The sequence below is a fragment of the Apteryx mantelli genome, chromosome 4, assembly GCF_036417845.1.
Source record: "Apteryx mantelli isolate bAptMan1 chromosome 4, bAptMan1.hap1, whole genome shotgun sequence".
NCBI lineage: Eukaryota > Metazoa > Chordata > Aves > Apterygiformes > Apterygidae > Apteryx > Apteryx mantelli.
Genome location: NC_089981.1, coordinates 52668472 through 52691735, shown reverse-complemented (window position 1 = coordinate 52691735; position 23264 = coordinate 52668472). Strand labels below are relative to the sequence as shown.

At 41.9% G+C, this 23264-nt stretch overlaps 2 protein-coding genes across 7 annotated transcripts in view; one reads left to right on the top strand and one right to left on the bottom strand.

The window, feature by feature from the left end:
- Positions 1–33: 33 nt before the first annotated feature.
- LOC106483105 (galectin-related protein A-like) lies at positions 34–6076 on the bottom strand. 4 transcript variants are annotated; one of them, XM_013940956.2, is made up of 5 exons: positions 5543–5698; positions 2704–2792; positions 1711–1885; positions 1143–1328; positions 34–605 (listed from the first exon to the last, which is right to left on the bottom strand). In XM_013940956.2, the coding sequence occupies exons 1-4, from the start codon at positions 5567–5569 to the stop codon at positions 1185–1187; spliced, it is 435 nt and encodes a 144-aa protein (XP_013796410.1). In that variant the 5' UTR covers positions 5570–5698; the 3' UTR covers positions 34–605; positions 1143–1184. The 4 variants fall into 4 exon arrangements, with proteins under 4 accessions (XP_013796410.1, XP_067152707.1, XP_067152709.1 ...); XM_067296606.1 differs by lacking the exon at positions 34–605 and adding an exon at positions 6049–6076 and having other exon boundaries at positions 895–1328; positions 5543–5635; XM_067296608.1 differs by lacking the exon at positions 34–605 and adding an exon at positions 4252–4399 and having other exon boundaries at positions 895–1328; positions 5543–5697.
- Positions 6077–6611: 535 nt separating this feature from the next.
- The window catches only part of ZFYVE26 (zinc finger FYVE-type containing 26), a 52963-nt gene continuing 36310 nt past the window's right edge, over positions 6612–23264 (top strand). For 2 of the 3 annotated variants that reach the window (XM_067296602.1, XM_067296600.1), the window contains exons 1-11: positions 6612–6835; positions 7033–7244; positions 8751–8829; positions 9684–9773; positions 11747–12293; positions 13843–13973; positions 14789–14953; positions 16149–16237; positions 16496–16656; positions 19938–20141; positions 20770–21423. In XM_067296602.1, coding sequence (XP_067152703.1) covers positions 7054–7244; positions 8751–8829; positions 9684–9773; positions 11747–12293; positions 13843–13973; positions 14789–14953; positions 16149–16237; positions 16496–16656; positions 19938–20141; positions 20770–21423 — 2311 coding nt within the window. In that variant the 5' untranslated portion in view covers positions 6612–6835; positions 7033–7053. The remainder of the gene's footprint in view (positions 6836–7032; positions 7245–8750; positions 8830–9683; positions 9774–11746; positions 12294–13842; positions 13974–14788; positions 14954–16148; positions 16238–16495; positions 16657–19937; positions 20142–20769; positions 21424–23264) is intronic. The other variant, XM_067296601.1, reaches the window with a different exon arrangement.

Here is a 23264-nt window from a genome sequence, read left to right as displayed (position 1 = left end):
ACTCAGACATCTCCCACAGTGCCAGAGAATAGAATGGAATTTAGTGAGATGATTAAAACACCCTACCAGACTGCCCACTTTTTAATAAAATTCCTGTTATCTGAGTACCTGTATCTGACAGCGAACCTCTGCAGCCTCTCTAGAAGAGGCCCTCTGAAACCAGTATGCTATGTATCTTCCCTGAAATCACAGAGCAATTTGATAACCCCCTACTCACAGAATGATTTCTTTGCAGATTTGTTGTCCTCTGAGTTCTGTACTGAAAAAAAGTCTCTTTATGTAGAGATTTTCCCCTTTTTCCTGTTTTATAACCAACCAATTATAACAGAGCCAAAGACAGCAGTTATGATATATAAATGTATTATAATAGCCACATATTTGAGAATCTTTTGTAAATCTACAGCAACAAAATACCAGCATAACACTCACATGCATTGAAATATTTAACAAAGTTAATACAGAAGTTTGCCAGCAGAGATGCAGTTTTAATCAGATACAAGAACAAGCAATGCAGTTTCAGCTACAGATACCATTGCACAGGGCTGATCCAGAGAAGACTGTGAAATCCACAGCTGTTGAAACCTTTCAATTCATGAAAACTCTACCTGCAAGAGACAGGGATGATGGTAAAGCATTTATTGCTCTCTACTGGAAAGCACAGACGGCTTTGTGCTAACTGATCAGAGTTTCCAGGAAGAACAATTCTCTCCTAGTAATGCAAACCTTGTGGGGGGCCCACCAGACTCCCTTACTCACTTATAAGGAGATCTCCAACCTCTCTTCTCTCAATACCACCACCTGTATACTGCTCAGTTCTAGGCACAGGAGTAACAGCCATGCTATCTCTGAGAGGTCTGAGCTCCAGCAGCTGGCATGGCTGGGGAGCTTGGGCGGGGGGGGGGGGGGGTGTCATAAGAATAGGAGATATTGCATAGCATCATAGTCCTAAGGTTGGAAGGCCAAGAAAATATCTCAGCAAAGGCCATCTGATTTACCTGGACCAGCCATATCCCTGCAGTTGCTCAGTGTATGTGAGAAAAAAGTGTATGTTTCAAACATATCAGCAAGTGAAACAGACACAGACATTCTCCAGAATCAACCAGGAGAGAAAGAAAAAACATTTCTCAGGCAGGAGAAAGTACATTTGTCTTTGTCCCCTGATGATACTGAGGTGGTCTTTTTTATCAGGCTACTTTGGTAAGCTTGATGTCCCCTGTGATCTGTAAAGCTTTCACCAAGTTCAGGGCCTGAATGCGGTGAGTGAAGTCACAGAACTGCTGTCCATCAACCAAGACCCGTATTTGCTGGTGTTCACATAAGAGCTCCATCTGCAATGGAAGAACAACAAAGGAGGGTATCAGAGACCAGCAGCAGAGGTGATTTTGCTAGCATGGACTTAGAACCCCATGTGATCAGGATACCGAAGCACAAGGTCTACAGGTTCTTCTCTAATGCCTCTAATTAACAACTTACCTTCTACTGAGATAATACTGTAAAATTCCTTACAGTGAATTCTCTCAGTAAAACCAGAGAAAGAAATTATTCTCTCCCATCAGGGCTGTTGATGAAGCATGAATGTTGCTCTCAGTGCCATACTGGACTAGTATGCCAGGGTTGTTAATGTGGCAATTTCAATAGTTAGAGATTTGTTGTGATATATGCAGCCTTTCAGCCTTTCTCCCACCCTAATCATAGTATTCCCCAAATTACCTTAAATGTGTCACCTGCCGTAAATGGGAAGTAGGGAATATTTTTCTCTTCTCTTCCCCATTTCCCACCAATTCGTGCATTTCGGGTGATGGATTTGTCACTGAAGTTAACTGTAAGTAACAGCCCAACATCTTTGTTTGCATCCACTGGATCACAGAGCAGAGTCACTGCAAAGCTGAAAAAACAGTTTGGTGACTGGGACTTTCAGAAATGTAAAAGAACAGAAGATACATGGCAAATGCATAGAAAAACTAGAGACCCCTGCTCATTTCTTCTCAGATCAAAATACAGGACTCCTGCAAGGATTGTGCACAGGTTTAGAAGCTGCAGAAAGGGATGGAAACCGCCTGTTCTTTGTTTCTCCTCCAGTTTCCAGTAGGATGCTACTGGCTTCTGATTTTGCTTTCCTCTCTTGCGACCAAAACCGAGCAAATATTTGTGGGTGAGCCAATTCCAGTTTGTGTCATAAAGGAAGCTATGGAAAAATGTAGTAAGAGAGGAAAACTCTTCCTCGGTGGAAGCACAGGAGTTGATAGCAGAAAAGGCAAAAAATGTAATGATAGCACAGTTGCTGTCATTTGGACTAAACACAGCAACGGGCCTACACCTGCTGTGCCAAAACCAGGTATTTTTGTTGTGCAAAATTAAATGGTGTTGACTCTAGCATCCAGTAGACAACATAGACACAGGTTCTGAATTACATCTGCTTCTGAAAGAGCAATGCCATTCATATACTCCCTACAGTTTTCACGAGATAAAGGCAAGGAGTAGAAAATGCTGCAACAGTAGTCAGAGAGCCTAAACAGTGAATTCATTCTTGATCTTTAATCTCACTCTAAAAGAAGGAAAATGAAACAGAGCCATAAATTATGAATCTGTATGACTTTCTTCCTCCTGAAAGAGCACAGACCCTCAAGAAATCTTTTGAATTTAAAAGGCAGGTATGCTACAGTGTATGAAGTGACTGAACCCCACAAAAACCCCTTCACCTACCTCTTGGGGTTGGAATGCACCATCCCTATGACAGTGATTTTCATGGCTGGTCTCAGTCCACCTTTAATTTCACCAATGTATTGCTCCACCTACAGGGAACAGTGAAAACATGCTGGGGTAGTTTACAGCTTGGTTAAACTAGCTTTAACAACTGCTTTGGTTACCTCTTACAGCTCTATTTTATTTTTACATGTAAAAAAGGATCAAAAAAAATCTGCAATCTAAAGTACTTCTTATATTTTTAGTCCAAATTCCATCCGTTCAGGTAACAGGTGAGATGGCTGACGTAACCAAAATGACTGATAGCAATGTGATGACTAACTGATAGGGCTGTTGACTGTGATGGGCAGTACCTGACTAAAGACTCACACGACTAAGATGACTGGCTGCTGTCTGTAATATATGTGACTGATATGCATGATTAATTAATGTGACAGCATGCCTCAGGTGGCTCTATAAACAGATATCACAAACTTAAGGTGACTGGCACCACCAGCTAAGTTAAGAGTAAGTACTTCAAGCACTGAAGCTGCTCAGATAAATGAGATCAACCAAGTAGGTGAGGTGACTCACATGCTTCAAGACAGTGACAGCTAACTGACACATCTCAGAAGACCCAGTGACTGCTACTACAGTCTAATGACAATAAACCTGGTCATAACGCTTCACATAGCAGATCAAAAACTTTGTGGCAGCACGATGCAGAGCACAGACCATGTATAAACTTACTCTGCCAACTCAAATTTGTTAACAAATTTTGATCAATTAACTTGATATTAGCAGACATTATACTGGGTAAGGTAGTGTCTGTCCTCTGGCGTAAGAGCATAAAGCCAGCATAAACTCTGTAATGTAGCTAATTTGACAGAAATGTGACTGTGTGCTCACATCAGATCCCAAACAAATTTGTACTGGTGGGTGATCTGGTAACGTGCAGGTCCAGTATTAATGATCACTGGACAGCAGCCCCAGGCTGCTTCTCTGCTGTGCCCCAAGAAATGCTTTGGCACGGAAACTTCGATCTTATGCAGACAGGAACAGTAGGTTGGCTGAGGGCCCCATAGGGTCAGGTGGAGGTTGATCTGGGTACACTTACAGTGCCCATGATGGGTTGATATTTAATGTAGATCATTTATATTGTCTGCCTTTGGTTCACCCCACTTCCTTATATTTAGTCAGGAGTAATATTCCTTCCTTATATTTATCAGAGGTAGACTCTGATACACCTTTAAGTAACTTTAAAAGCCATCATTTTTTAAGACAGAAGACTTCTCAGTAGATCTACTTTTATTCTATTTACAGAGAACTGTAATTGAAAACTTCACCCAAATATCAGAGCTACATTTACTTGTTCCAAGTAATTCTCTGACTGTTTCAAGGGTCAGTACTGAAACTAATAGACAAGATGATTAATATAGACAAATAAAATAGAGAGCTTAGAAACAAGTGATAGGGATGTTTTGAGAATTCAATTTCATAAAATGATGTGATAATGTAAATGCCAAAGTACTATGTTGCAGCATGTAATCACTCCATGGGTATACTCACTTAGGCAGAATTTGCTATAAAACGCTGAGCATTATTAGCAATTTGCATTTGCAATTTTCCAAGCCAATGCACAGCAGACACGATTTTAGATAAAAGGCGCTTTATCTTTCCAGTGTTCCAAAGTACAAGGTATTTTTCACTAGAAGATCTGCACAAAACATACGATTTAATAGTTTGACTTTTAGAAACATTACATTATCATGAAAACTCATGGATTTCTGCTCACAGTAAAATCACTTTCATTCAAGTGTAACTTGCTATGAGTATTTCGTACATTTTTTAATTCAGATGATTGGAAGATATGAGAAATGTTAGCTTTTTTTTTTTTTTGAAACCATGCTTCATAAAAAGGAGAAAACGTAAATTATTGATTGCCAGCTTGCTTAATGACCATGGAAATTACAGATGAAAAAGTCTCTACTATATTCTATTTTCTAATTTCAATATACTAGTTATAACTTCTGCTGAAAACACCATCAGCAATTTATCTTCCCTCCTTGCTTTTTACATCCAGCAACCTTTACAGTGCTACAGACATTAATAAACCTCCAATTCCTATGAACACAAATATAGGAAGAAGAAATCAATGAAAAAAATCCCTTCAAAACTACAGCAATACTAGTAATGCTAATAATGTACATTTACTCTTGCAGAGTGACTCCAGCAGGTAGGTTTAGAAATTTGTAACAAAAGAAAAGCATCAACCATCTAAGGTATCTTAGGTGAGGGAATAGCTTCTCAAGTAAGAAGTCTGACTAAGGAGATACTTTAAATTAGATAAAGCAATTAGAGAATGGATAACAGGGCATGGAAGACCACAGGCTAAACAAACTCCCTCACCACAGAGGTCTTGTCTCCCATCAGCAGTCCTTCCTTGCCTACACAAGAGGCAAGACATGAAATAATACCCAAGCTCAAGAGTGAGGGCTGAGAAATTGTTTGCACAGTCATGCACCACAATAAGTACAGTCATTAAGTGCATCAGGTATCAGAGTTAAATATGTGCAATGACAACTATATTGTTTCAACACTTAAAACTCTTCCAGCATGGCTGAAATAAATTGAGGCACAACTGCCTAATGCCATTTCTTGGCTGATTTTGAGTTGACGGTATAGAGGAAAATTATTCAAGATGCTATAGGAGTTAAGGATAAAGTCCCTGCAGGACCTTGTATTGTTTATAGGTGAGTTGAGAAACTCCTAGCAGTTTTGTCTTTTTAATACACATATGTACATCGCTGCCTCCCCGTATTTTCTGTCTAGAAGCCCTGGGACTCATTCATTCACTTACTTTGGCACACCTGTCATTCTCCGTCATCGTTTCTCTGCCTTACACTCGCCTCCGCTGCAATAGTCCCAGGAGAGAGACGTTTTTGTTTCGCGCCTGAGGAACAAAACAAACAAAAAGCCCAGAATAAAGGGAGGATGTGGGGGGGGGGGGCCTTATCTCTGCCAAACACCAGCTGGGCACCACCCTGCCAAGCAGCTGAGTCACGGTCCTCCTCGCGCCGTTTACCCCCCAGTGGCAAAAGGAGGCAGAGAAATGACAGGGGCCCCCGCGGTCCATCAGCAGTGAAAGCCGGGTGCTGCCAGTCAGGTCCCTGCCGCCCGGGCCACCCCGGCGCTGCGTGGTCCTCACTCGTACCCCTGCTAAGGCCTGCCGCCCCTCGGCACCCGGCCTGGCCTGCCCCGCCGCCCCTCCGCACCCCGCCTGCCCCGCCGACCCCGTCTGCGCCCCAGCATGGGTGAACGGTGCAGGCTTCCTGCTTCTGTCCCTGCGGACACTGGGCCCCAAACCTGCTCCAAACGTCCTCTGCGATGTTGAAAATAAACAAACAGGAACGGGGTGGATCAGTAAGGACTGCATGGAGAATCATGATTTCCTGGAAAATCTATACAAACTTATATGTAGTATGTGTGTGTGTGTGTGTGTGTGTGTATGTATGTGCATGCATGTATAAAATACTGTATATTATACACATAAATAGGTAATTAAATTAACCTTTATTAATTATATTTTGATAGTATTTACATCCTCCCTCAAAGGGGTATATATATAAACACACACACATACAGATATTCTATCTAAGTGGGTGTGCGTATGTGTATGTATCTATCACACCCTCTTTGAAAGAGGATGCAACTGGCATCAAGACACGGTTTAGCCACTCGTTTCACACCGCCGTGCTGCGGCGTTTCGACCACAACTGCTCGGCGCCCCGCGGCCGGCAGGTAGGCCCGGCCTATCGGGGCGGAGCCAGTGGGCGCCGAGGGGGCGGGGCTCCAGGCGAGAGCCAATCAGAACCTCCCGAGGCACGCGCGGAGCTAGCGGGTGGTAAGAGGCGGGCACAGGCCGCGCCGCTAGGCTGGGCGGGGCGTGGCTCAGAGGGAGGGCGGGGCCTGAGCTGCCCCGAGATGCTGAGGCGGCGTCAGGCGCCCCAAAGAAAGATGGCGGTTTATTTACATGCTGCCCCGGCCGAGCCAATGGCCGGGTGCCCGTCCGCGCGCCCGCCCGCCGGCGCGGTCAGCTGAGGCGGCGCTCAAGATGGCGGCGGCGCGGGGGGCGCCCGCGGTGCCGTAGAGGGTAGGGCCCCGGGGCCGGGAGGGCCCTTGGGGGGGAGGGGGGCGAGGCCGCGCCCTCTCCCAAGCACGGTGCCTCCCCGCCGGGCCGGGCCGGGCCGGGCCTGCGCTTGCCCCGGGCGCCCCGCAGCGCGGCGGGGGCGCGCGCGCTGCCCCGGCACGACCTCACGGCCTCGGCCTTCGCGTGTGTCGCCGCCCTAGGGAGCCGGCGCCCCTGGCAAGATGCATCCCTTCGGGAGCGAAGAGGCAGCCTCCCTGGAGCGGCTCCTCGGGCTCTTCCGTGAATGCGTGCGGCGCGGGCGCTGGGAGCTTGCGCAGGCCTGCGTCCCCCAGCTGCGCCAGGGGCCTGGCGGTGGCCCTGAGAAGGTGGAAGCAGCTCTCCACGCTCTGGTAGCTTGTCCCGCGGCGGTGAGGTAAGCGCCAGGCAGTGTTTCCATGTAGCAGGCGAGGGTGCGACGCGAAGAGGAGCAGCTGCCTTAGCGGCGGCCGCAGGGCGCTGGGAGAGTCCGGCAGCAGTGTCTGCCTCTGCGCCGAGGTGTCCGGGCGCGCTCTTGTCTGAGCGCTGGCACCTCATCGCTGCCCGGGCTCTTCGCCGGCAGCTCAACCCTCTGGGCTGGTGGGCTGCGTTCATGTGCGCAGTTGACATAGTGACTGATAGGAGCTTAAAATTGCTTGGAACCATTTCAGAACCGATTTCGCTAGACTTCCTTGAAAGAAAAGAGGGAACCTGTTCTGAAATTGTGTTGCTTTGAAACTGAGCTCTGGGTAGTTTAGAAATGATACTCCCAAGATGGGCACCATAATCATTGAAAATGTCTCCTTATATCTAGCTCCAGGAAGACCTTTCAATGTTTTAAAAACTTAAACTCTAAAAAAAATCAAAATTGTACTGTTGGTTTCTTATTTCTCTCATACTGGATTTTGAAACAGCATTTTGTTTGTTTGTTCCTAATTAGCTTTGATCTCTGCTTTTGAGGCAGGTGCATGTGAAGTGTGACTTTCTAGCTCTTCAGGGAACATTGATATTCAAGGGAAGTTAAAACTTAATATCACTACCCCTCACCAGCCAAATGATAACGCCTCTTCTCATTAACATTTGTGCAACACTTAGTAAAGACTCTAAGAAATAGATTACACAGTGCTTAAAAGGAGTCCAGAGGAAGGTGTGCACATGGTTAGATGAATATTGCGAATGACCATGTGAAACACAAATATTTTTGATCCTTTTTATCCTTGCTATTTGTACTATCACATATAAAGACTCTGCTCGTCGCTGATGAGACTATTGAAGACCAGTAAAATATTTTCTGCTTTCTCCTTCTCTTCCAGTCCCTTTGTCAATACTGAATATATTCCTTAGCAGCGTAGATCTTGGAATGTGTGTAAATGTACTGGAGCAGGTGAAGAGCTGATGGAAATTAGAAGTATTCTTTGTTTAATTGGTGCAGTTGTTCACTTTTAATTTGGACATAGAACTGCATCTATGCTGTTGTGAGCTAAGAGTTTGTTTGGTTTTGGGGGCTAGAACTAGAAAGAACAGGAAATAGCAGTGCTTGGCAAGCACTCAAGTTTGAGCACTTCAGCAGATTTCTCTGAAAGACTGCTTTAGAGACTGAACTTTAGACCACAAATAAATTCCAGTGTTTTGAAGCAAATTTGGCAGCAGTATTGGTGTTTAGTCCATCTAAAAGCAGTTATTTGCATAGCAGAAATTATCAAGTTAACATATAAATAGTACCAATGGTCTCTATTCTCTGCATTCTCTTCCTGTTTTACTCTTCTTTAAAGACTTAGTCATCTTTATTTTTATCATACACAAAGAAATATAAAGATCAAAATGAGCTCTGACTGTTCCCCATCTCTTAGATCCTGGAAAACAATGTTGTATAATCCATGATATATGCTTATTACTTTTGCAGATGTGAACAGAACTGCAGCCCTCGAAGAACTGCATGGCTATGGCTTCTTGTGCTGGAAAAATGGCTTGCCTGCAATCAGGTACGGAAGTTAATTCTAGCTGACTTCCAAGCGGAAAATAGTCAATCTGGTTGCCTATTTAAAATTGTCGGCTCTCCCACCCTTCATGCAAGGAGGTTCTCAAGGTAGTTTGAGAGGTGCATGGGATGGATTTTGCTTTTGTTTTTAACAAACATGCCAAGAAACAACTGTTAATTTTCACAAGGTGCTTTTCTTTCTGCATGCTCGGGAGAAAAATAGGACCTTTTTGTATTTGTTTAGATAATATAAGTTGGCTTTTTAGCATAGAGCATTTCTGTTAATGGGAAGTATGAGCTAATAAACTTCTGCATTTGTGTAACACCTTCTTCTCTTAAAGTAATTCAGGCATCAGACAATTCTTTATAAGCTTTAGATTTTGAGGGAGTATAGCTTGTGGTTGCTGGATTGGTGGGTGGAGATAGATGGGTGTAAGACGTTTCATGAGCAAAGGAGAAACTAGCCTCTCTTCCTCTTTCTTGAGTTGGTACAGTGGGATGTGTGTTCATGTGTTTTGTTCCCCCCCCCCCAGTTCGTTTGTTCATTGATCCCACTACTTAAAGACTTTCAACTTTTCATCACCCTCTTAGGAAAGATGCCTCTAATTGATGAGATTATAGTTCCTGGGGAAGTGACACTTGTCTCCGTTTCCAGATGTATGGTTAAATGGAATCCACTGGTGCAGGAGCTGAACCTAGATGTGGAATAGTCTTTAACTGAGAATTAGATATCTTCAGAGAGATATTTCAGCCTGCCTCAAATGTTAATTAAATAGCTAAAATTAGGTTTACATGAAAATATAAATAAGTAAAAGTTACATTGATTAACTTTTTCCCTATTTTCTTATGTTATTTCAGAAAACTGTTCCAGTTGCTCTTCAGAGAGAAACTGAATTTTTATTGCTCTTGGAAGAACTACAGAAAGATGTCTCTGAGGAAGTTCTAAAAGTGAGCACTGTCTTACTGCCTCTCATTAATTTTTCAGAGTGTCCAGCTTCTCTTTATCAGTCATTGGGGTCAAAGTTAATGCTTTCTGCGAACTTGACTGCCTGAGATGGTAGTGTGTTGTTATTCTTCTGGCAAACTGAAAGAGACTGTAATTCAGCTCCATTTTTGGAGTTAATTTAGTGTGCCTGAAAGTGATTTTTTTTCTGGCTAGAGAAGAGACTGTAGGCAGGCAATGAACAAATTTTTCTACATGGTCTTTCTAACACTTCAGTCCCGACTCTAGCTTTTTGCCACCATCTTGCATCTACAAATGTCTGTGGTAATCATAAAGTTTAAAAAAAAATTGAGCAAAAAGAAGTCATAGTCAGAAAACACCTTTTAAAAGCATGTCTGTTTTCTTTTTCTTTCTCCTAAAATCTTGGTTTCTGTCTTATCCCCACAGGAAATTTCTGAGTGCTGTGCTATTGTTAGTGACATTATTTGGTAATTGGTATGACTTGTGCTCTAAGGTCTAGGACCCATTTTTCCATTATTAATACATACAGACTGATTTAGTTGAGAAATATATTGAACCATTCAAAGAGTGATTAAAATCAAAACCAAGTATAGTGCTGAAAAGCAGGAGAGTTTCTGACTTTAGAACTCTCCTAATTTGGTGTTGGTTACCACAGAATTATCTGATACAGTATCTGAAATAGTACTCAATGTCCTAGAATGTCTCTTCTAGTCTTATACATTCTAGTTCTTTAAAGAAATTTTTTGTTTGTTTTTTTTTTAAGATGAAAATGGAAAATGATTATATTCAGAGACTATTTGCAGCTTGTTAGTATGAATAAAGAAGAGGTATGAAGTATTTCTATAAAGATACAGAATTAACAATTACAGGATGAAAGCAAGCAAGGCAAACTTGACTGATTTAAAATAAATCTGCTTGAAGTCTAATAATGACTAATCAAGTCTTTGGACATTATGATCTGACCTTCGAGGTCATGGAAGAGTTCACCATTATCTGCAGTGTTGTACCAAAATAGGAGATTGATTAATCTCATCTCTTCGTCACCAGTTAGTGTCAGAGGCATGATAACAGGTAGAGTTATGTTTTGATCCAGCAAGTAGAGAAGGATGTTGCGGACTTGTCCGCTGCTTCTAATATTCTCTTTCCTACACACACCAGCCACCTCTCCACTTCATATTCCCTGAGACATTGCCTCCAGAAGGACAGCACGCACATAACTCCAAAATGGCCACAAGTGCTGCTTAGCTGCTATTTAACTGGCATCAGCTAGAAGATACAATGGTTGCACTGTGCCTTGCATTACCACCCCTCAGTGGCTAATTGTATTGGTTTTTTTTTCTGTTTTTCCTCTTCTTCATTGCTGTTGAATTGTAGGTTTTTCTGTTACTCAGAAAAATTGTTGTTGCCTAATAGAGAAGTTGGTGAGATCGTTTCTGAATCTATTTGCCCATTTCAGTCAAATTTGAAAAATCATTGTTGATGAGGATGATGTGGGTGGAAGACTGGTAGATGGATGGTTTGCATGTGGGGAAACTAGGATTTAAAAAAAAAAAAAAAAAAAAAAAAAAAACCGAACACTAAATCGTCATGCCCTTGCTGGCTTATGAAGATACAAATGCATGAATGTGTTCCTAAGAGATAGAGTAGTGCTTCAGCCACACTGTAGGAGCTGCCTGTATGAATTAAGGCACTCGCTTAAGAGCGCATGGCTCGTATTGTAGTTGTATATTACAGAATTCTTCATATTTTGTTGCATATCTGCTATTTTTAGAGAGGATTTTGGACAAGATTAGACCAGTGTTGGCACTTCCTATTTATTAATGGGGTTCCTAGGTAATCTGATGTTTCCAAATTGATTTATCTGCTTGCTTTCAAGTTTCTCCTGTTTTACAGTAAATTTATTTCATGTTCTTTTATGAAGTCCAAAAGGCTTACTCTTCTACTATTCCCCTTCCAGGAACTATCTGAAGCATTTGAGTGCACCCAAGGCAAGCGTATCGCAGACAGGAAAAGAAAAGATGGCCATTCTCACAGATTCAGTTTGGATGTTGTTTCAACTCTCCGGAAGCTTTTGCTGTGGGCTCCCCAGAGGGCACAAGCCCTGCTGGAGTTCCTCCAGGAGGAACAAGGCGCACACAGCTCTTCACTCCAGCAATATTCCTCTCTACAAAATATCTTTGTTGACTTTCTTCACGAATCCTTAAAGTCTCTGCAGAGACTTCAGTGCAATTCTGAGATTTCAGCAGAACTGGATCAAAGAGAACTAGTAGATACAATTTATGGTGCTCTTAGTATGGTGAATTTTGAGATGGAACATCGGACTGATGAAATACGTCAACTCTTCAGGGAGCTCCTGGATGCATGCTGGGCTGAAGGGAGCCCACTGAGGGAGGAGAAGTTACTAAGCTGCATGCTAAGGAAACGGAGCTATGGCCTGTTAAGCATGTATAGCAGTGTTCTTGTAGAAAGAACAAGAGAAAAGTTCCTGGGGTCAAAATCAAAAGGTTTGTTTCACTTGTTTGTTTGTTTTCATTTCTTTTTGATAAGACCATTGAGACATTAAATGAGCAAGTTGTTATGGAATCAGGCAGTGTTCTTCAGGTGTGTTAACAAGGCTAGGTGTCTTGGTGGAAAAAATGATGCTAAAATGATTTAAAGCAAGAATCTGGCACCTCTCTGTACTGTTCTGTGTTCTGCACTGCCTTCTTGTGTGAGCACTTTCTTTCCGATCCCTTGTTGTGCTCTATTTTAATTTGCTCAGTGTTTCTCCTGCTGAAGATCTTGCTTGTAACTAGAAAACTGACTCTCTGTACATATATAAAGTTTTTTTAATTGATTCAGCTCCAGCTTGGGATCATCCATGTTGGAGGAGGTTCCATTTCAGGCCAATAATGGTTTAACTGCCTCAGTAATTCTGAAACATTCAAACATCTTAATATTGGAAAAATTTTAGAACTGGAAAGAGACATGGAAGAGGCCAATACTGCAGCTGGAAAGAGGATTCATCACTTGCGGCTTTGTCAGAACCCTACTGTTGTTTGTATACCAACTATAACCCTATAGCTTCCCTCCAGCTCCCTAGGTCTGGTACATTCAGTTGAAGAGCTCAGTTGAAGCTGGGTGGCAAGCAGCGCCCATGCTCTTCTGGGGAAAGTGTCAGGTGAGTGTGCAAGGAAGGAAAGGCTAGAATACCTACCCTCTTCTGCTTGCCTCTCTACATGGAGGTGTGAGTCAGTGGGGTTTGTATCCTCTCTCTTCCAAAGGTTCCCTTCACTCCTACGGATTGCTGAAGGGAAGTTTGGGCCAATGAAGCCCAGTGGGCTCTAGCACTTCTGACCATAGCTACAGATAGTGCTCCCTTGGGGGGGAAGAGAAATAGAGTGGGGAGTATGGGAGTAGTTGAATTCTCACTTTGCACAGATCAGAGAAGTTCCTATGCTGAACAAGCCTTTGCTAGGGACTGCAGAGCAGTATAGTGTCACAATACAGAAGTGAGTGTTCAAGCTACATACAGATAAAAATGTGTACGATGAGAGATGAGGAAGAAATACAAAGTGATTCTGCTCTGTAGACCTGAGCTAATCCTGCGTGCTTAGCAGGCCTCTGCTAGTGTGTCAACAGTTCAGATGAACCTTTTTTTGGTTTTGCAACCAGAAAAACTTTTTTGCTCATTTGTAGCTCAAAGAAAAATTAGTGGTTCTTGGATTGGGTTTGGATTTGTGCTCAGCCCAAACTATTAGGCTTACTGGTTATCAAATAATCCTAATGATAGGATGCTATATTAAGAGCAGTCTATTCTTGACACTAGAAGTCTACCTCTAACTTAAGGGTGTGTCCACCCCATCTGTTCTGTTTCCTTTTTCTTCTGCATTTCTCTGACTGGATTTCTCATTATCCAGTAACAGTATCTGTGAGTCTTAACTATTAACATATAATAGCTGGTTAGTACTTGAGAAAATGTTAAGTGTTCCTCAGTTTAAATTAACAGTGAGTATGCTTCTTTCAAAGGTACCACTCTGTACTAGAAGATAATTGTGTTCTGATGTGTTTCAGGCTCATCTGAACAGCTAGATACAGAGCAAGCAGTGATGACTTTGTTCTCAGATCCCAAAGAGGCTGCTTCTTGGAAGACTGCCTATTTCTACTGCTTGAGCAGCAGCAAGCACTTTCTGGAACAGATTCTGGTATGGCCATAAAATCATTAAGAGGGAAACCCAGTGGTGGCTAACATCAGTCCCTGTTTTCCAGATATCTTGGTGACTTGCAGAAGCATTTTATATTCTGATAGTACTTACTAGGAGTCATGACTTCAGGAACAAGGAGTTAACTGATGATAACTCATTCAATTTAGCTGTATGATGGACTCAAAACATTCAGTGAAATTTTGGAAAAGCTCCTCTGCATGCAAACTGAAGATTAGATCTTGAGGATTTAGGAAGTCATGTGTTCTGCTTGCAATTTTGTCAGCTGTTCCTGTTGATATACCCCATGACCTTGGACTAGACACTTTGCTTTTCTGAAGCTGGTAGACTTCAGGCAGGGAGACTTTTCAAAGGGTTTGCAAGGTGAAAGTGGTATTTGTAAAGAGCTTGAAGGTCTGGTGAAAAATATTCTGGTATGAATTAAACTACTTGAATGTATTTACATGGAGAGAAGAAACAGAATCCTGGTAGGCAGTCACTGGTATGAATTTTAAAGTTGAACATAGTTCCGCTTCTAGGTTAAGCTACTGATTCAAGATTCTTACATAAAGCCATTGATAAAGATCTACTCAGTAGAAAGGAACTAATGATAGTGTAGTGAGGGAGTGTAGTCAATTCTGTAGCAAACATTTGGAGTAACCTGATGGCTTGTAAAATATAAGCTTAGGAAACTTCCAAATACAGAACTTCACTCTTTTTGCAAAGCTAATGCCGAAACAGCTCCTCACTCGCATAAACTGCTAGGTTCATAACTCTGCATTTTAGAAAGATAAATACTTCTCCCTTTTGTTTTCTAGGTGACTGCATTAACTTTACTGAAAAGAGAAGACTTCTCAGGCCTGAACAGCTTACTGAGGAGGGAATTCAACCCCCTCAGTCGCCTTTTGATATTGCTAGGATGGACTCACTGTCATAGCTTGGGATCAGCAAAAGCATTGCTATGGGCTCTTCACAAAACTCAGGTAAGCTGGCAGTGAGGGCGTGGGAATGTTGAAGTGCTGTGCTCCCAGTCTGAATCCAGTTAATGAAGTTTGCTTGCTTAGATTGTTAGTTGGGTTTCTGACCTTTCTTCCTGTTTTTTTTTTTTTTTTAAAAAAAAGCCATGTTACAACCTCAAACTGTGAATTTTCTTCCAATCAAGAGATAAAACAGGGAGTTTCTAGTGAGAATTTTAATTTTCTTGAAAAAGTAATTTGTCTTTCTGCTCTTCTGTGACCTGAATATGATTGCCCTGGAAATTATGAAAGTTCGCCTCACACAATCTGTTCAGCCCTTTGCTGTTTACACTAGAGAGAGCCAGCCAGCAGCAGTACCTGACTCTCCTTTTGGAAGGAGTGGGGGGACACTTTGCAACATCACTTGGCCCCAGGGACAAGCACAGGACAGTGACGAGTTCTAGTCACAACTAATCTGAGTTCAGTAGTGGGGGAGCTAAGAAATCTCCTGTGTGCATTCCCAGAATATAATCAACTATGACACAAATAACAAGGTCTGTGCCTGAAAGATCCACCTTGTTTGGGAGTCTTCCTTTTTGAAGAAGTTGAAGAGTTCTAGCTCTGGAGGTGCAGTTGCAGTTCAGTGATGGCTGCTGCAGGCATGTGGCTTGGAAGGCAGAGGGGGTGAGACAGGGTTCTGTCTGAGACACACTGCTGGATCATTGGGGCAGATCTAACCTAGGCTGGTGTTGCCTTAAGGGAGTTCCTATTTAATGCCTATTCAGTAGCCTTTGTAAAGTGAATGTCTTGGTCTGATTTTGACAGGCAGCCATCTGTAGTAAAGCACATGGAAAAGGAAAATGAGTATCTGCTACCCAGTATAGCATTTGGTCTGATACATTATTAGTTTTAGGAGTTAAAGTTCTGGACTATCATTAGGAAGCATCAATTGTCTTTTTGAAAGCTAAATTTGAACAGGGACGTAGCCATCTTCCTGTAGTCTGTAGGTATGTCATACGAAGGCTGATTGACTTTGCTCCTTCAGATAGTCCTTTCTTGCAGTCTTTGTAACAAAACTGGCAGTTTTCTGCATAGGGTAAAAGTTACCTTACAGATAAGGAGTCTTATGAACATCCCATATGTGATACAGGCTTGGTTCTGCTGTTGTTTGACTAGAAATTTTTTTGTAAAAGAGATTAATTTTATTTGTCTTTCCGATTAGGATCTGTGCAATGATTCAGTGTTAAAAGATTTCTGTGATGGACTCTGGGCTCAAGTAGAAGTCCTTGAATGGTGCATACAGCAAAACAGGTAAAATAGTCAGAACTTTTTCCAAACTGTCTTGCCAAAGCTGCCTATTAGTCAAAGTTAAATATTGGGCTCATCGTCTCCTGGTGACTGCATATCACAAGCTCTTGAAATTGCTTCCTGGACATTAGTTTTGCTATTTTTTATTCTTTTTATCTGCAGTAATTTGGTTGAATCATAGTTAGCATGAAAGAGATCTTTAAACATGACTGAGAGGCCTGAGCCTGTTTATGCCACCTTTTTGTTTGTTCTCTCTTGCAGTATTACTATCCCAAAGAAGGTTCTTCTGCAACACTTGCATGGTCTAGATTGCCACACTGCAATATACTCTCTTCATCACCTTACTAATCTACTGGCACTGAATGAAGATGATGTAATTGAGCTTCTTCAAAAGATTCCTCCTAGAGACCAACAGATGCAGGGTAAATGTGTAGGATTGTGAGAACACAGGAATATCCCTGATCCATCAGTGTGTGCTGCTCAGTGCTTCTGTCAGGAAGAATCTGTTCTTCTGACCTGCTTTTGTAAATGAGGAGGATATCATTTATCAGGCATTTTATGGAAGACCCTTGAAAGAGCCTTTTCAAGATGGTAACAAAACTTTGCACATACTCATAATATGTGCGTACTTTCTACCAGACTGTTTCGGGAGGAAAAAAAAATTAAAGATCTTCCTTTTTGTGTTGCTTAAAACTGACTTAATTCTAAAACTATCTCATGTGCTATTCATTGTCACTTATGTATTTTATAATACCCTTAGCTTGAAAAGTTAAGTGTGCCTTTTGGATTTCAGCCAACAGTGCACTCGCCTTTCAAGCCAAAGGGCAAAGCCAAATGACATTGACAATATCTCTTATCAATGTAATATCTTCGTTTTTAAAAATACATTTTTTTTCTTCTAATATAAAGCCTTATAAAAACTAACGTTACAATCTGTAAGGCTTACCCTACAGGCTGTCTTTATATCCTTCTTTTCTCATTTCTCTCTTCCTACTACCCTCCAATTCAGTGCTTTAAATATCTGATATTACTAAACACACTAGTGCAGTTTGAAGTGAGCATGTCCATGTTATGCTCTCTGATTTAGGCCTGTGTCTAAGTCAGGCTGCTGCTATTTTACTGCTGTTTTCTGACAGAGTCTCTCTTAATAATGATGTGCATTCAGGAAGACTAAAATTTGTTAGAGATCAGAAAGCTGTAACTTTTTGCGCCTTATTCCGTTTATGGATAGGAATTTGTACATGCATAATGTCAGCTTGAGTTACACTGACAGCTCTTAGTGATGGATCTTACACAGATTTTCCAAGCTGCCTAATGGGAAGCAGTTTTCTCTCCTTTCAATATCAGATTGAGATGGTGGTTTCTAGTCCTGTTTTTACAGGCCTTGTTGTTAAATTATGATAACTGTCTTGAATAAGTCTTAAAAGACTTTATAATTGAGATTGTGTATCGATCTCCTGTCTTAGTGTCCTGCTTTTTGAAATTAATGGTTTTGGTGGTAATGTTGGGTTTTAGTCAGTCTTCATGTTTTAAATCTATCCTGCTGGAATTCTGTCAGAAATCTCTCAAAGACAGGAAGAGGTAGGCCTACCAGATCATCTGGGAGCTGCATGGCTGTGGCAAAAAATTCTAGCTCTAGTTTCTCTTCTTCTTTTGGATCACTTCAATTTACAGAACTAGTTAATGGAAGACAAGCCCTTGCTTTCTTTTAAGCCCAGTGATTAATGTAAAAGTCAGACATTTCCATAAACTGTTGAATAGAATCTCCTTTATAATAATGTATTCTGAAATTTAAAGGGAGGAGAGGAGCCTTGAAGCTTTTGATTTGTCTGATCTGATGGTGTTAACAAGCTTTTTTCCTCCCCTCACCCCACTTACTTCCTCTTCTTCAGTTTCAGTCTTGCTGCTAACAGGCAGCTGTGTGTCAAGATGAAGTGGTCCTTGTTAACAGCTCTGTGCAGGCACCCCTCGCATCAGTGTGTAAGCCAAGCTTGTGAGCCATCATGCCAATGGAGAAAGAAAAAAAAAAAAAAAAAAAAAGAATTGCCAGAAACTTCCCCATGAGTTATATAATTCAAGAATAAAGTGTTAATATTTCTGGGGTAGGAAAAGCAAGTGCTTACAGTTATACAATAGTTTCAAGGAAAGGGGTTGGTTTAGGCACAACTTTTGCTACAGATGTGCTCCATCTAAGCCCTTCCATGAAGGAGGCAAAACTATTAAAATTGTATCAGATTATCAGTGTATATCTTGTAGTATCTCCAGCAAGCATAGTATCTCCAGCTAGTCTATTTTCACAGACCTGTATTTGTCAAATCTCTGGCTTCAGTAGCCTGAAGTCCTCTTACGACAGCAGTGGTGAGAACTTTTCAGATACTACATATTAGTGTAGAGCTCCTGGCGCATTATAGCATTACCATGTCTGTATAGGTTCTGAGCAGGACTCATATTTGGGTATTTCTTCAGTTCTATCTGATATGTATGTTATAGTTTCCACCATTGCTGCTGTTTAGAATTGCAGTGACAGGGAATAGTGGGCTTTAGACTGTGCACTCCATTTGTCTTGGGTTTTTTGTAGTTTGAAATGAATTCATGTTGGTGTTTTAATTTGAAACTATGCTCAAGCCATGTGGATGACAGTGCTGAAACATTTCTAGATAATGCTCTTCAGTTCCTGTGTTTGGATGGGGTATTACCAGTGCATCAAACCAGTGCTCTGTTTAAAAAAAACCATCATGAATGCTTCCCCTGCATGACCAAGAGGCAGAGGGGCAGTGTATGCTTTGTATAAGAATGCTGTAGGATAGCAGAGTCCAATACTGATTTAATAGTCTTGTCACTGATTTTTTTTTCTTTTTTTGGACAACTTTTGCATAGTAGTTTGGTAATTCATCTGAAATCATAATGAAAGAATTTGTCTCTATTGCCTTCCTGGGTGAAGGGAACGATGATACATCTTGCACGTTATTTGCAGCTCTGCTGTTTCGCTATAGTAAGGAGGGACCATGTGGCTAGCATGTGACACCTTCTCTCCTCCAAAAAAAAAAAAAAAAAAGCAAAAGGGGAAGAAGTGGATCATGTAGTACTTCTAAGTTGCCTTTATCATGCCTATCATATGGTTGGGGGGGGGTTGTTTGTTTGGATGTTTTGGGTTTTTTTGCTTTGTTTTTTAGTATAAGTCAGTTGCCATTTGTATATGATTGGTTTGTCTAGCCATTATGGATAGAGTCAAATCACAATATCTATTTATTAGTACAAATCTGTAGAAGTGGTGGTACTCTAGTCTCATTGCCGGTCTACACTATTTGTCTATTTGTTATGTAATAGAACACAAAGTCTAGGTTGCTGGGAACAGATAGGGCCTTGTGTTGTAAATGCAGCAGCACAGCTTAACCACATACTTGTAATGAGACTTATTCGTGAGCCAATTTTGATCATTCTGTGTTGTAACCTGTCCTGCAACACAAACTGGCAGAAAATTTCCCTTTTAAAAAGGGATCCAGACTTGATTTTTCTTTATGCTTTTTTTTTTTTTTTCTTGTTGTTGTGAAGTAACAGTGGGGTAGAGCAAAGCTGGGATGCAGTTGACTCTGAGGAAGAAAGAGCAGGAAAGCTTTGCTGTGTGGAAACAGCAGGAGAGAATTAATCTTTTGTTTTCTTTTTCTGACCCCCTATTGCCCCACACCCTTGTTTCCCTCCACAGTGGCACCAGTTCCTAACATCCTGAATCAGCAACGCAATCTGGCACTCTTTCGAGCATTTTGCGCCATGAAGTATGCTATCTATGCTCTCTGTGTGAATTCACATAAATATTCCAAGTGCAAAGATTGTGTGCGCAACCTTCTTGGTGATATCCCTGAAGACGCAACTCCTGAAGAACCGGCAGGTGATCGGCCTGCTTTCTCAGGTTCAATAGCTACTGTTTCTGGGCTCTGAATTGTCATTTAGTATTAGGATAATAGTACACCCTGCACACACACAATGTTTTTACTCAGTGGGCTATGAATGCTTTGCAAACAAGTCTGTCTGAGACTGGATCTTGTCAAATGCTTGAATCTTTCTGCAAGCAGAGACAGTTTTGGGAGTAGTGTCTTGTGATATTGGCATTTCTGTGAGGTGTTGTTACCTTTAGTAATAATAGATATGGATAAGCTACCTGCCTCGTTCTAAAGCATTTAAGGTAATTGTATTAAAAATACAGTGCAAGAAGAAAGTGGTATTAGATATAGGATAGTTGAAGCAAGTATGCTTTTGTAAGAGCTCATCATTTCCCAGAGCCAAAATTGATTTAATGGTTAAAATGGGTGTAGTCTGAATTTGTACATCATTGTACAAGGTAATAATTGCAAGGGGGCACACTGGCCTTCTAAATATAAAACACTGAACATATAGGTACTTGATTTGTAGAGGAATGATCACCTCTGAAACACTGGGACAGTTCCCTGTTCTAGCATTTCCTTGGAGGGCAGAGGTGGGAGGAAAGATGTCCTGGAAAATGTTGTAAGTGTTCTTTATTTTTATTTTTACATATACAGATTGCTCATCAGTCTTTCCTCAGTACCTTGTGAAATGTCAGCAGTTCTTAAGGAGTGTTCCTGCTCCTCTGCGCCTGGAGCTTCTGGAGAACATCTTCTCCTTGCTTTTTGTTTCCTACAGTGACCTCCATACTGAGATCCTCCAACCTGAGGACTATGCAGAGGAGGATGATCTTGACAAAAAAAGTTTTACTGTGAGTGTAGAAGGCAGTGCTAGCCGACAGTCTTCCACCTCAGAAAGTCCACAGCACCTAACAGAGGCTGAAAAGAAATTAGAGAGGCACCTGCTAGCTGCTCAGACGGTCCACTTGGATACTCAAGCTTTTTCTGACTCAGAGTTGAGTAGCAAAAGCTGTAAATCTTCTCAGCACAGCTATCTGGATCTGAAACACTTCACCAGTGGTGTCACTGGATTTTTAGTTGATGATGTGGCCGTGGATGCCTTCCTCACGTTGCTCCTCAACCACCTGGAAGAAATTCAGAGTTCTCTCCCATGGGACTCCAGTAACGTGCTTCGTGAAGAGCTGGAGCTTGTCGAGTGCTTGAATCTTTCTGCAAGCAGAGACAGTTTTGAGAGTCGTGTGTTGCAATTTTCCAAACACCTTTCTGAAGCTCGCTGGCGATACAAAGTGGTGATGAGTAACAGAAATGCAGGTAGGGTTCATATTAGGTGCTTTCTAGTGGTATTGATACTATTCTGTTGCCGCTCTCCATGCAGTGCCCTCAAGACTAAATTCCCTGAGCATGTCAGTGAAGGGGCACATTTTGGTGGATAATAGGAGGGTGCCCTACTTAAAGATCGCCTGGTTCTTGCACCATTCTTCAGTGTGAGTGATCTCTATTCTAATAAAAAAGTTTGAGGCTTTTTTTTTTTCCTTCTCTTTTTGGACACATTGCTTCAATTTGCCTTTTTTCTACCTCTTAACCACAAGTTTTGTTGACAGTACAGTGACACAAAGGGACAAAGTGGTGTAAGATCCAATGCAAGACAGATAGTGCCATCTCATTCATGGACATAGTGTTGATTTAGCCCAGTCTTAGAGCACATTAGAAACATATCTCACAGGGAGTTGTGTTATTCTGGGATGTAGGCCACTCCTCAGGAGTGGCTAGGACAACACACTTAAGGACCTGTTTCCCAGCCTTGTCCATATCCTATCACTTCTTAGCACTGCTACTGTCAGATTTTTGCTTGTATAGCGCTGTGACTTATTGTGTATCTCGGACCGTGCAAAGTCCATGTCCCAAAAAACACTGGGCAGCAGAGTAGCGTGGGCATCAAGCCTTCCAAGCACAGGAGCTTGGTTGGTGGAGGGAAGGGCATTTAGATTCTGGGGGTCTGGCTGAAGTGCACAGGTACAAGTTTGGCACTGACCTCAACCTGGCAGTGTTTGTTTCATAATCCCAGCTGTGTGACTGGAATCAGGTCATCTTAGCCCTTGTTGGTAACAGTCCCTTCAGAATGACACTACTAAAACAGGCCCCTGCTGCCTTCTAGCTGTTATCCTGCTCTTAGGAAAGGAGATCTTCAAAGCATTCTTATAGTGTCTCCAGCCTAGATGGTAAAATATTTAAAATGCAAATGACTCCCTCAGAGCTGAAAGCCATGAAGGACATACCAGTGTTTGCCAAGCTACTGCTTTCTTTATGCAGTTCTCAGAGTTAATGTGGTTCCATAAATGACTCAAATTTGCAGGCAGCTGACTTAGAACTCTTTTCTTTGCTGCAGACCCTGTCTGCTTATTAGCTGTAGTTTCCACCTCTTAAAGGGGCAGGAAAGCAGTCTCCCCAGTCACTGGTAATGACACCAGCTCCAGACTTGCCTTAGGTTCAACTTTATTTACACATTTGGTAGAGAGCTGATGTCTCACTGGCCTGGCCCTTTCAGATAAGTATCTTCAATGAAAGGTGAATGATAGTCTTGAAAGGTGGGCTTAGCTCTCAGAAGAATCTGGTGACAGTCCAAAATCTGATGAGTTCAGAGCATCTGGGGATGACTGATACAATCACTCATTACACTAAGCTCAAATGAGTCTGAGAAAGGGCCTTTCCAGACCTGTGTTTAACCACTTTTGAAGTCTGCTCTTATAAAGGAATGGGTTTGATGGGGCTGAGGAACTCAAGGCAAGAGTAGCATCCAGGAACAAGTCTACGGTTTCTAAGAAATGTTTTGGTGTGCTGTAGTTGAGATGAACTCTTGGAGTGGGTTGCTCTGATGTGTTTCCTTTTGGCCAGTTGCCTGAATGTTTCAGCAGGCAGTCCTCAGTCCTTATACTGAAAAGGACAGTAGCTTTCTGTGGGGTTCTGTACTGTTTAGTGTTAACTTCTGTCAACAAATGAGAATAATTATTTTGGAGAACATCTTCCAAGGAAAGGCAGCTGACTTTCCTTGACATTGCATGTCTCTTAAAAATTTTTGTCCCAAGGGTCGCACCCTGTTACTTGTTCAATTTCAGAATTGTTGACTAGGTTAGGGTTCTTAGTACCCTGTAGTA

Coding starts and splice junctions, on each gene's coding strand:
- LOC106483105 (XM_067296606.1), bottom strand. CDS start 5,569: ATGACGGAGAATGACAGGTGTGCCAAA. Junction 2,793..5,542: donor AGAATGACAGGTGTGCCAAA/GTAAGTGAATGA, acceptor TGTTCCCTGTAG/GTGGAGCAATACATTGGTGA. Junction 1,886..2,703: donor GTGCATTCCAACCCCAAGAG/GTAGGTGAAGGG, acceptor CTGTTTTTTCAG/CTTTGCAGTGACTCTGCTCT.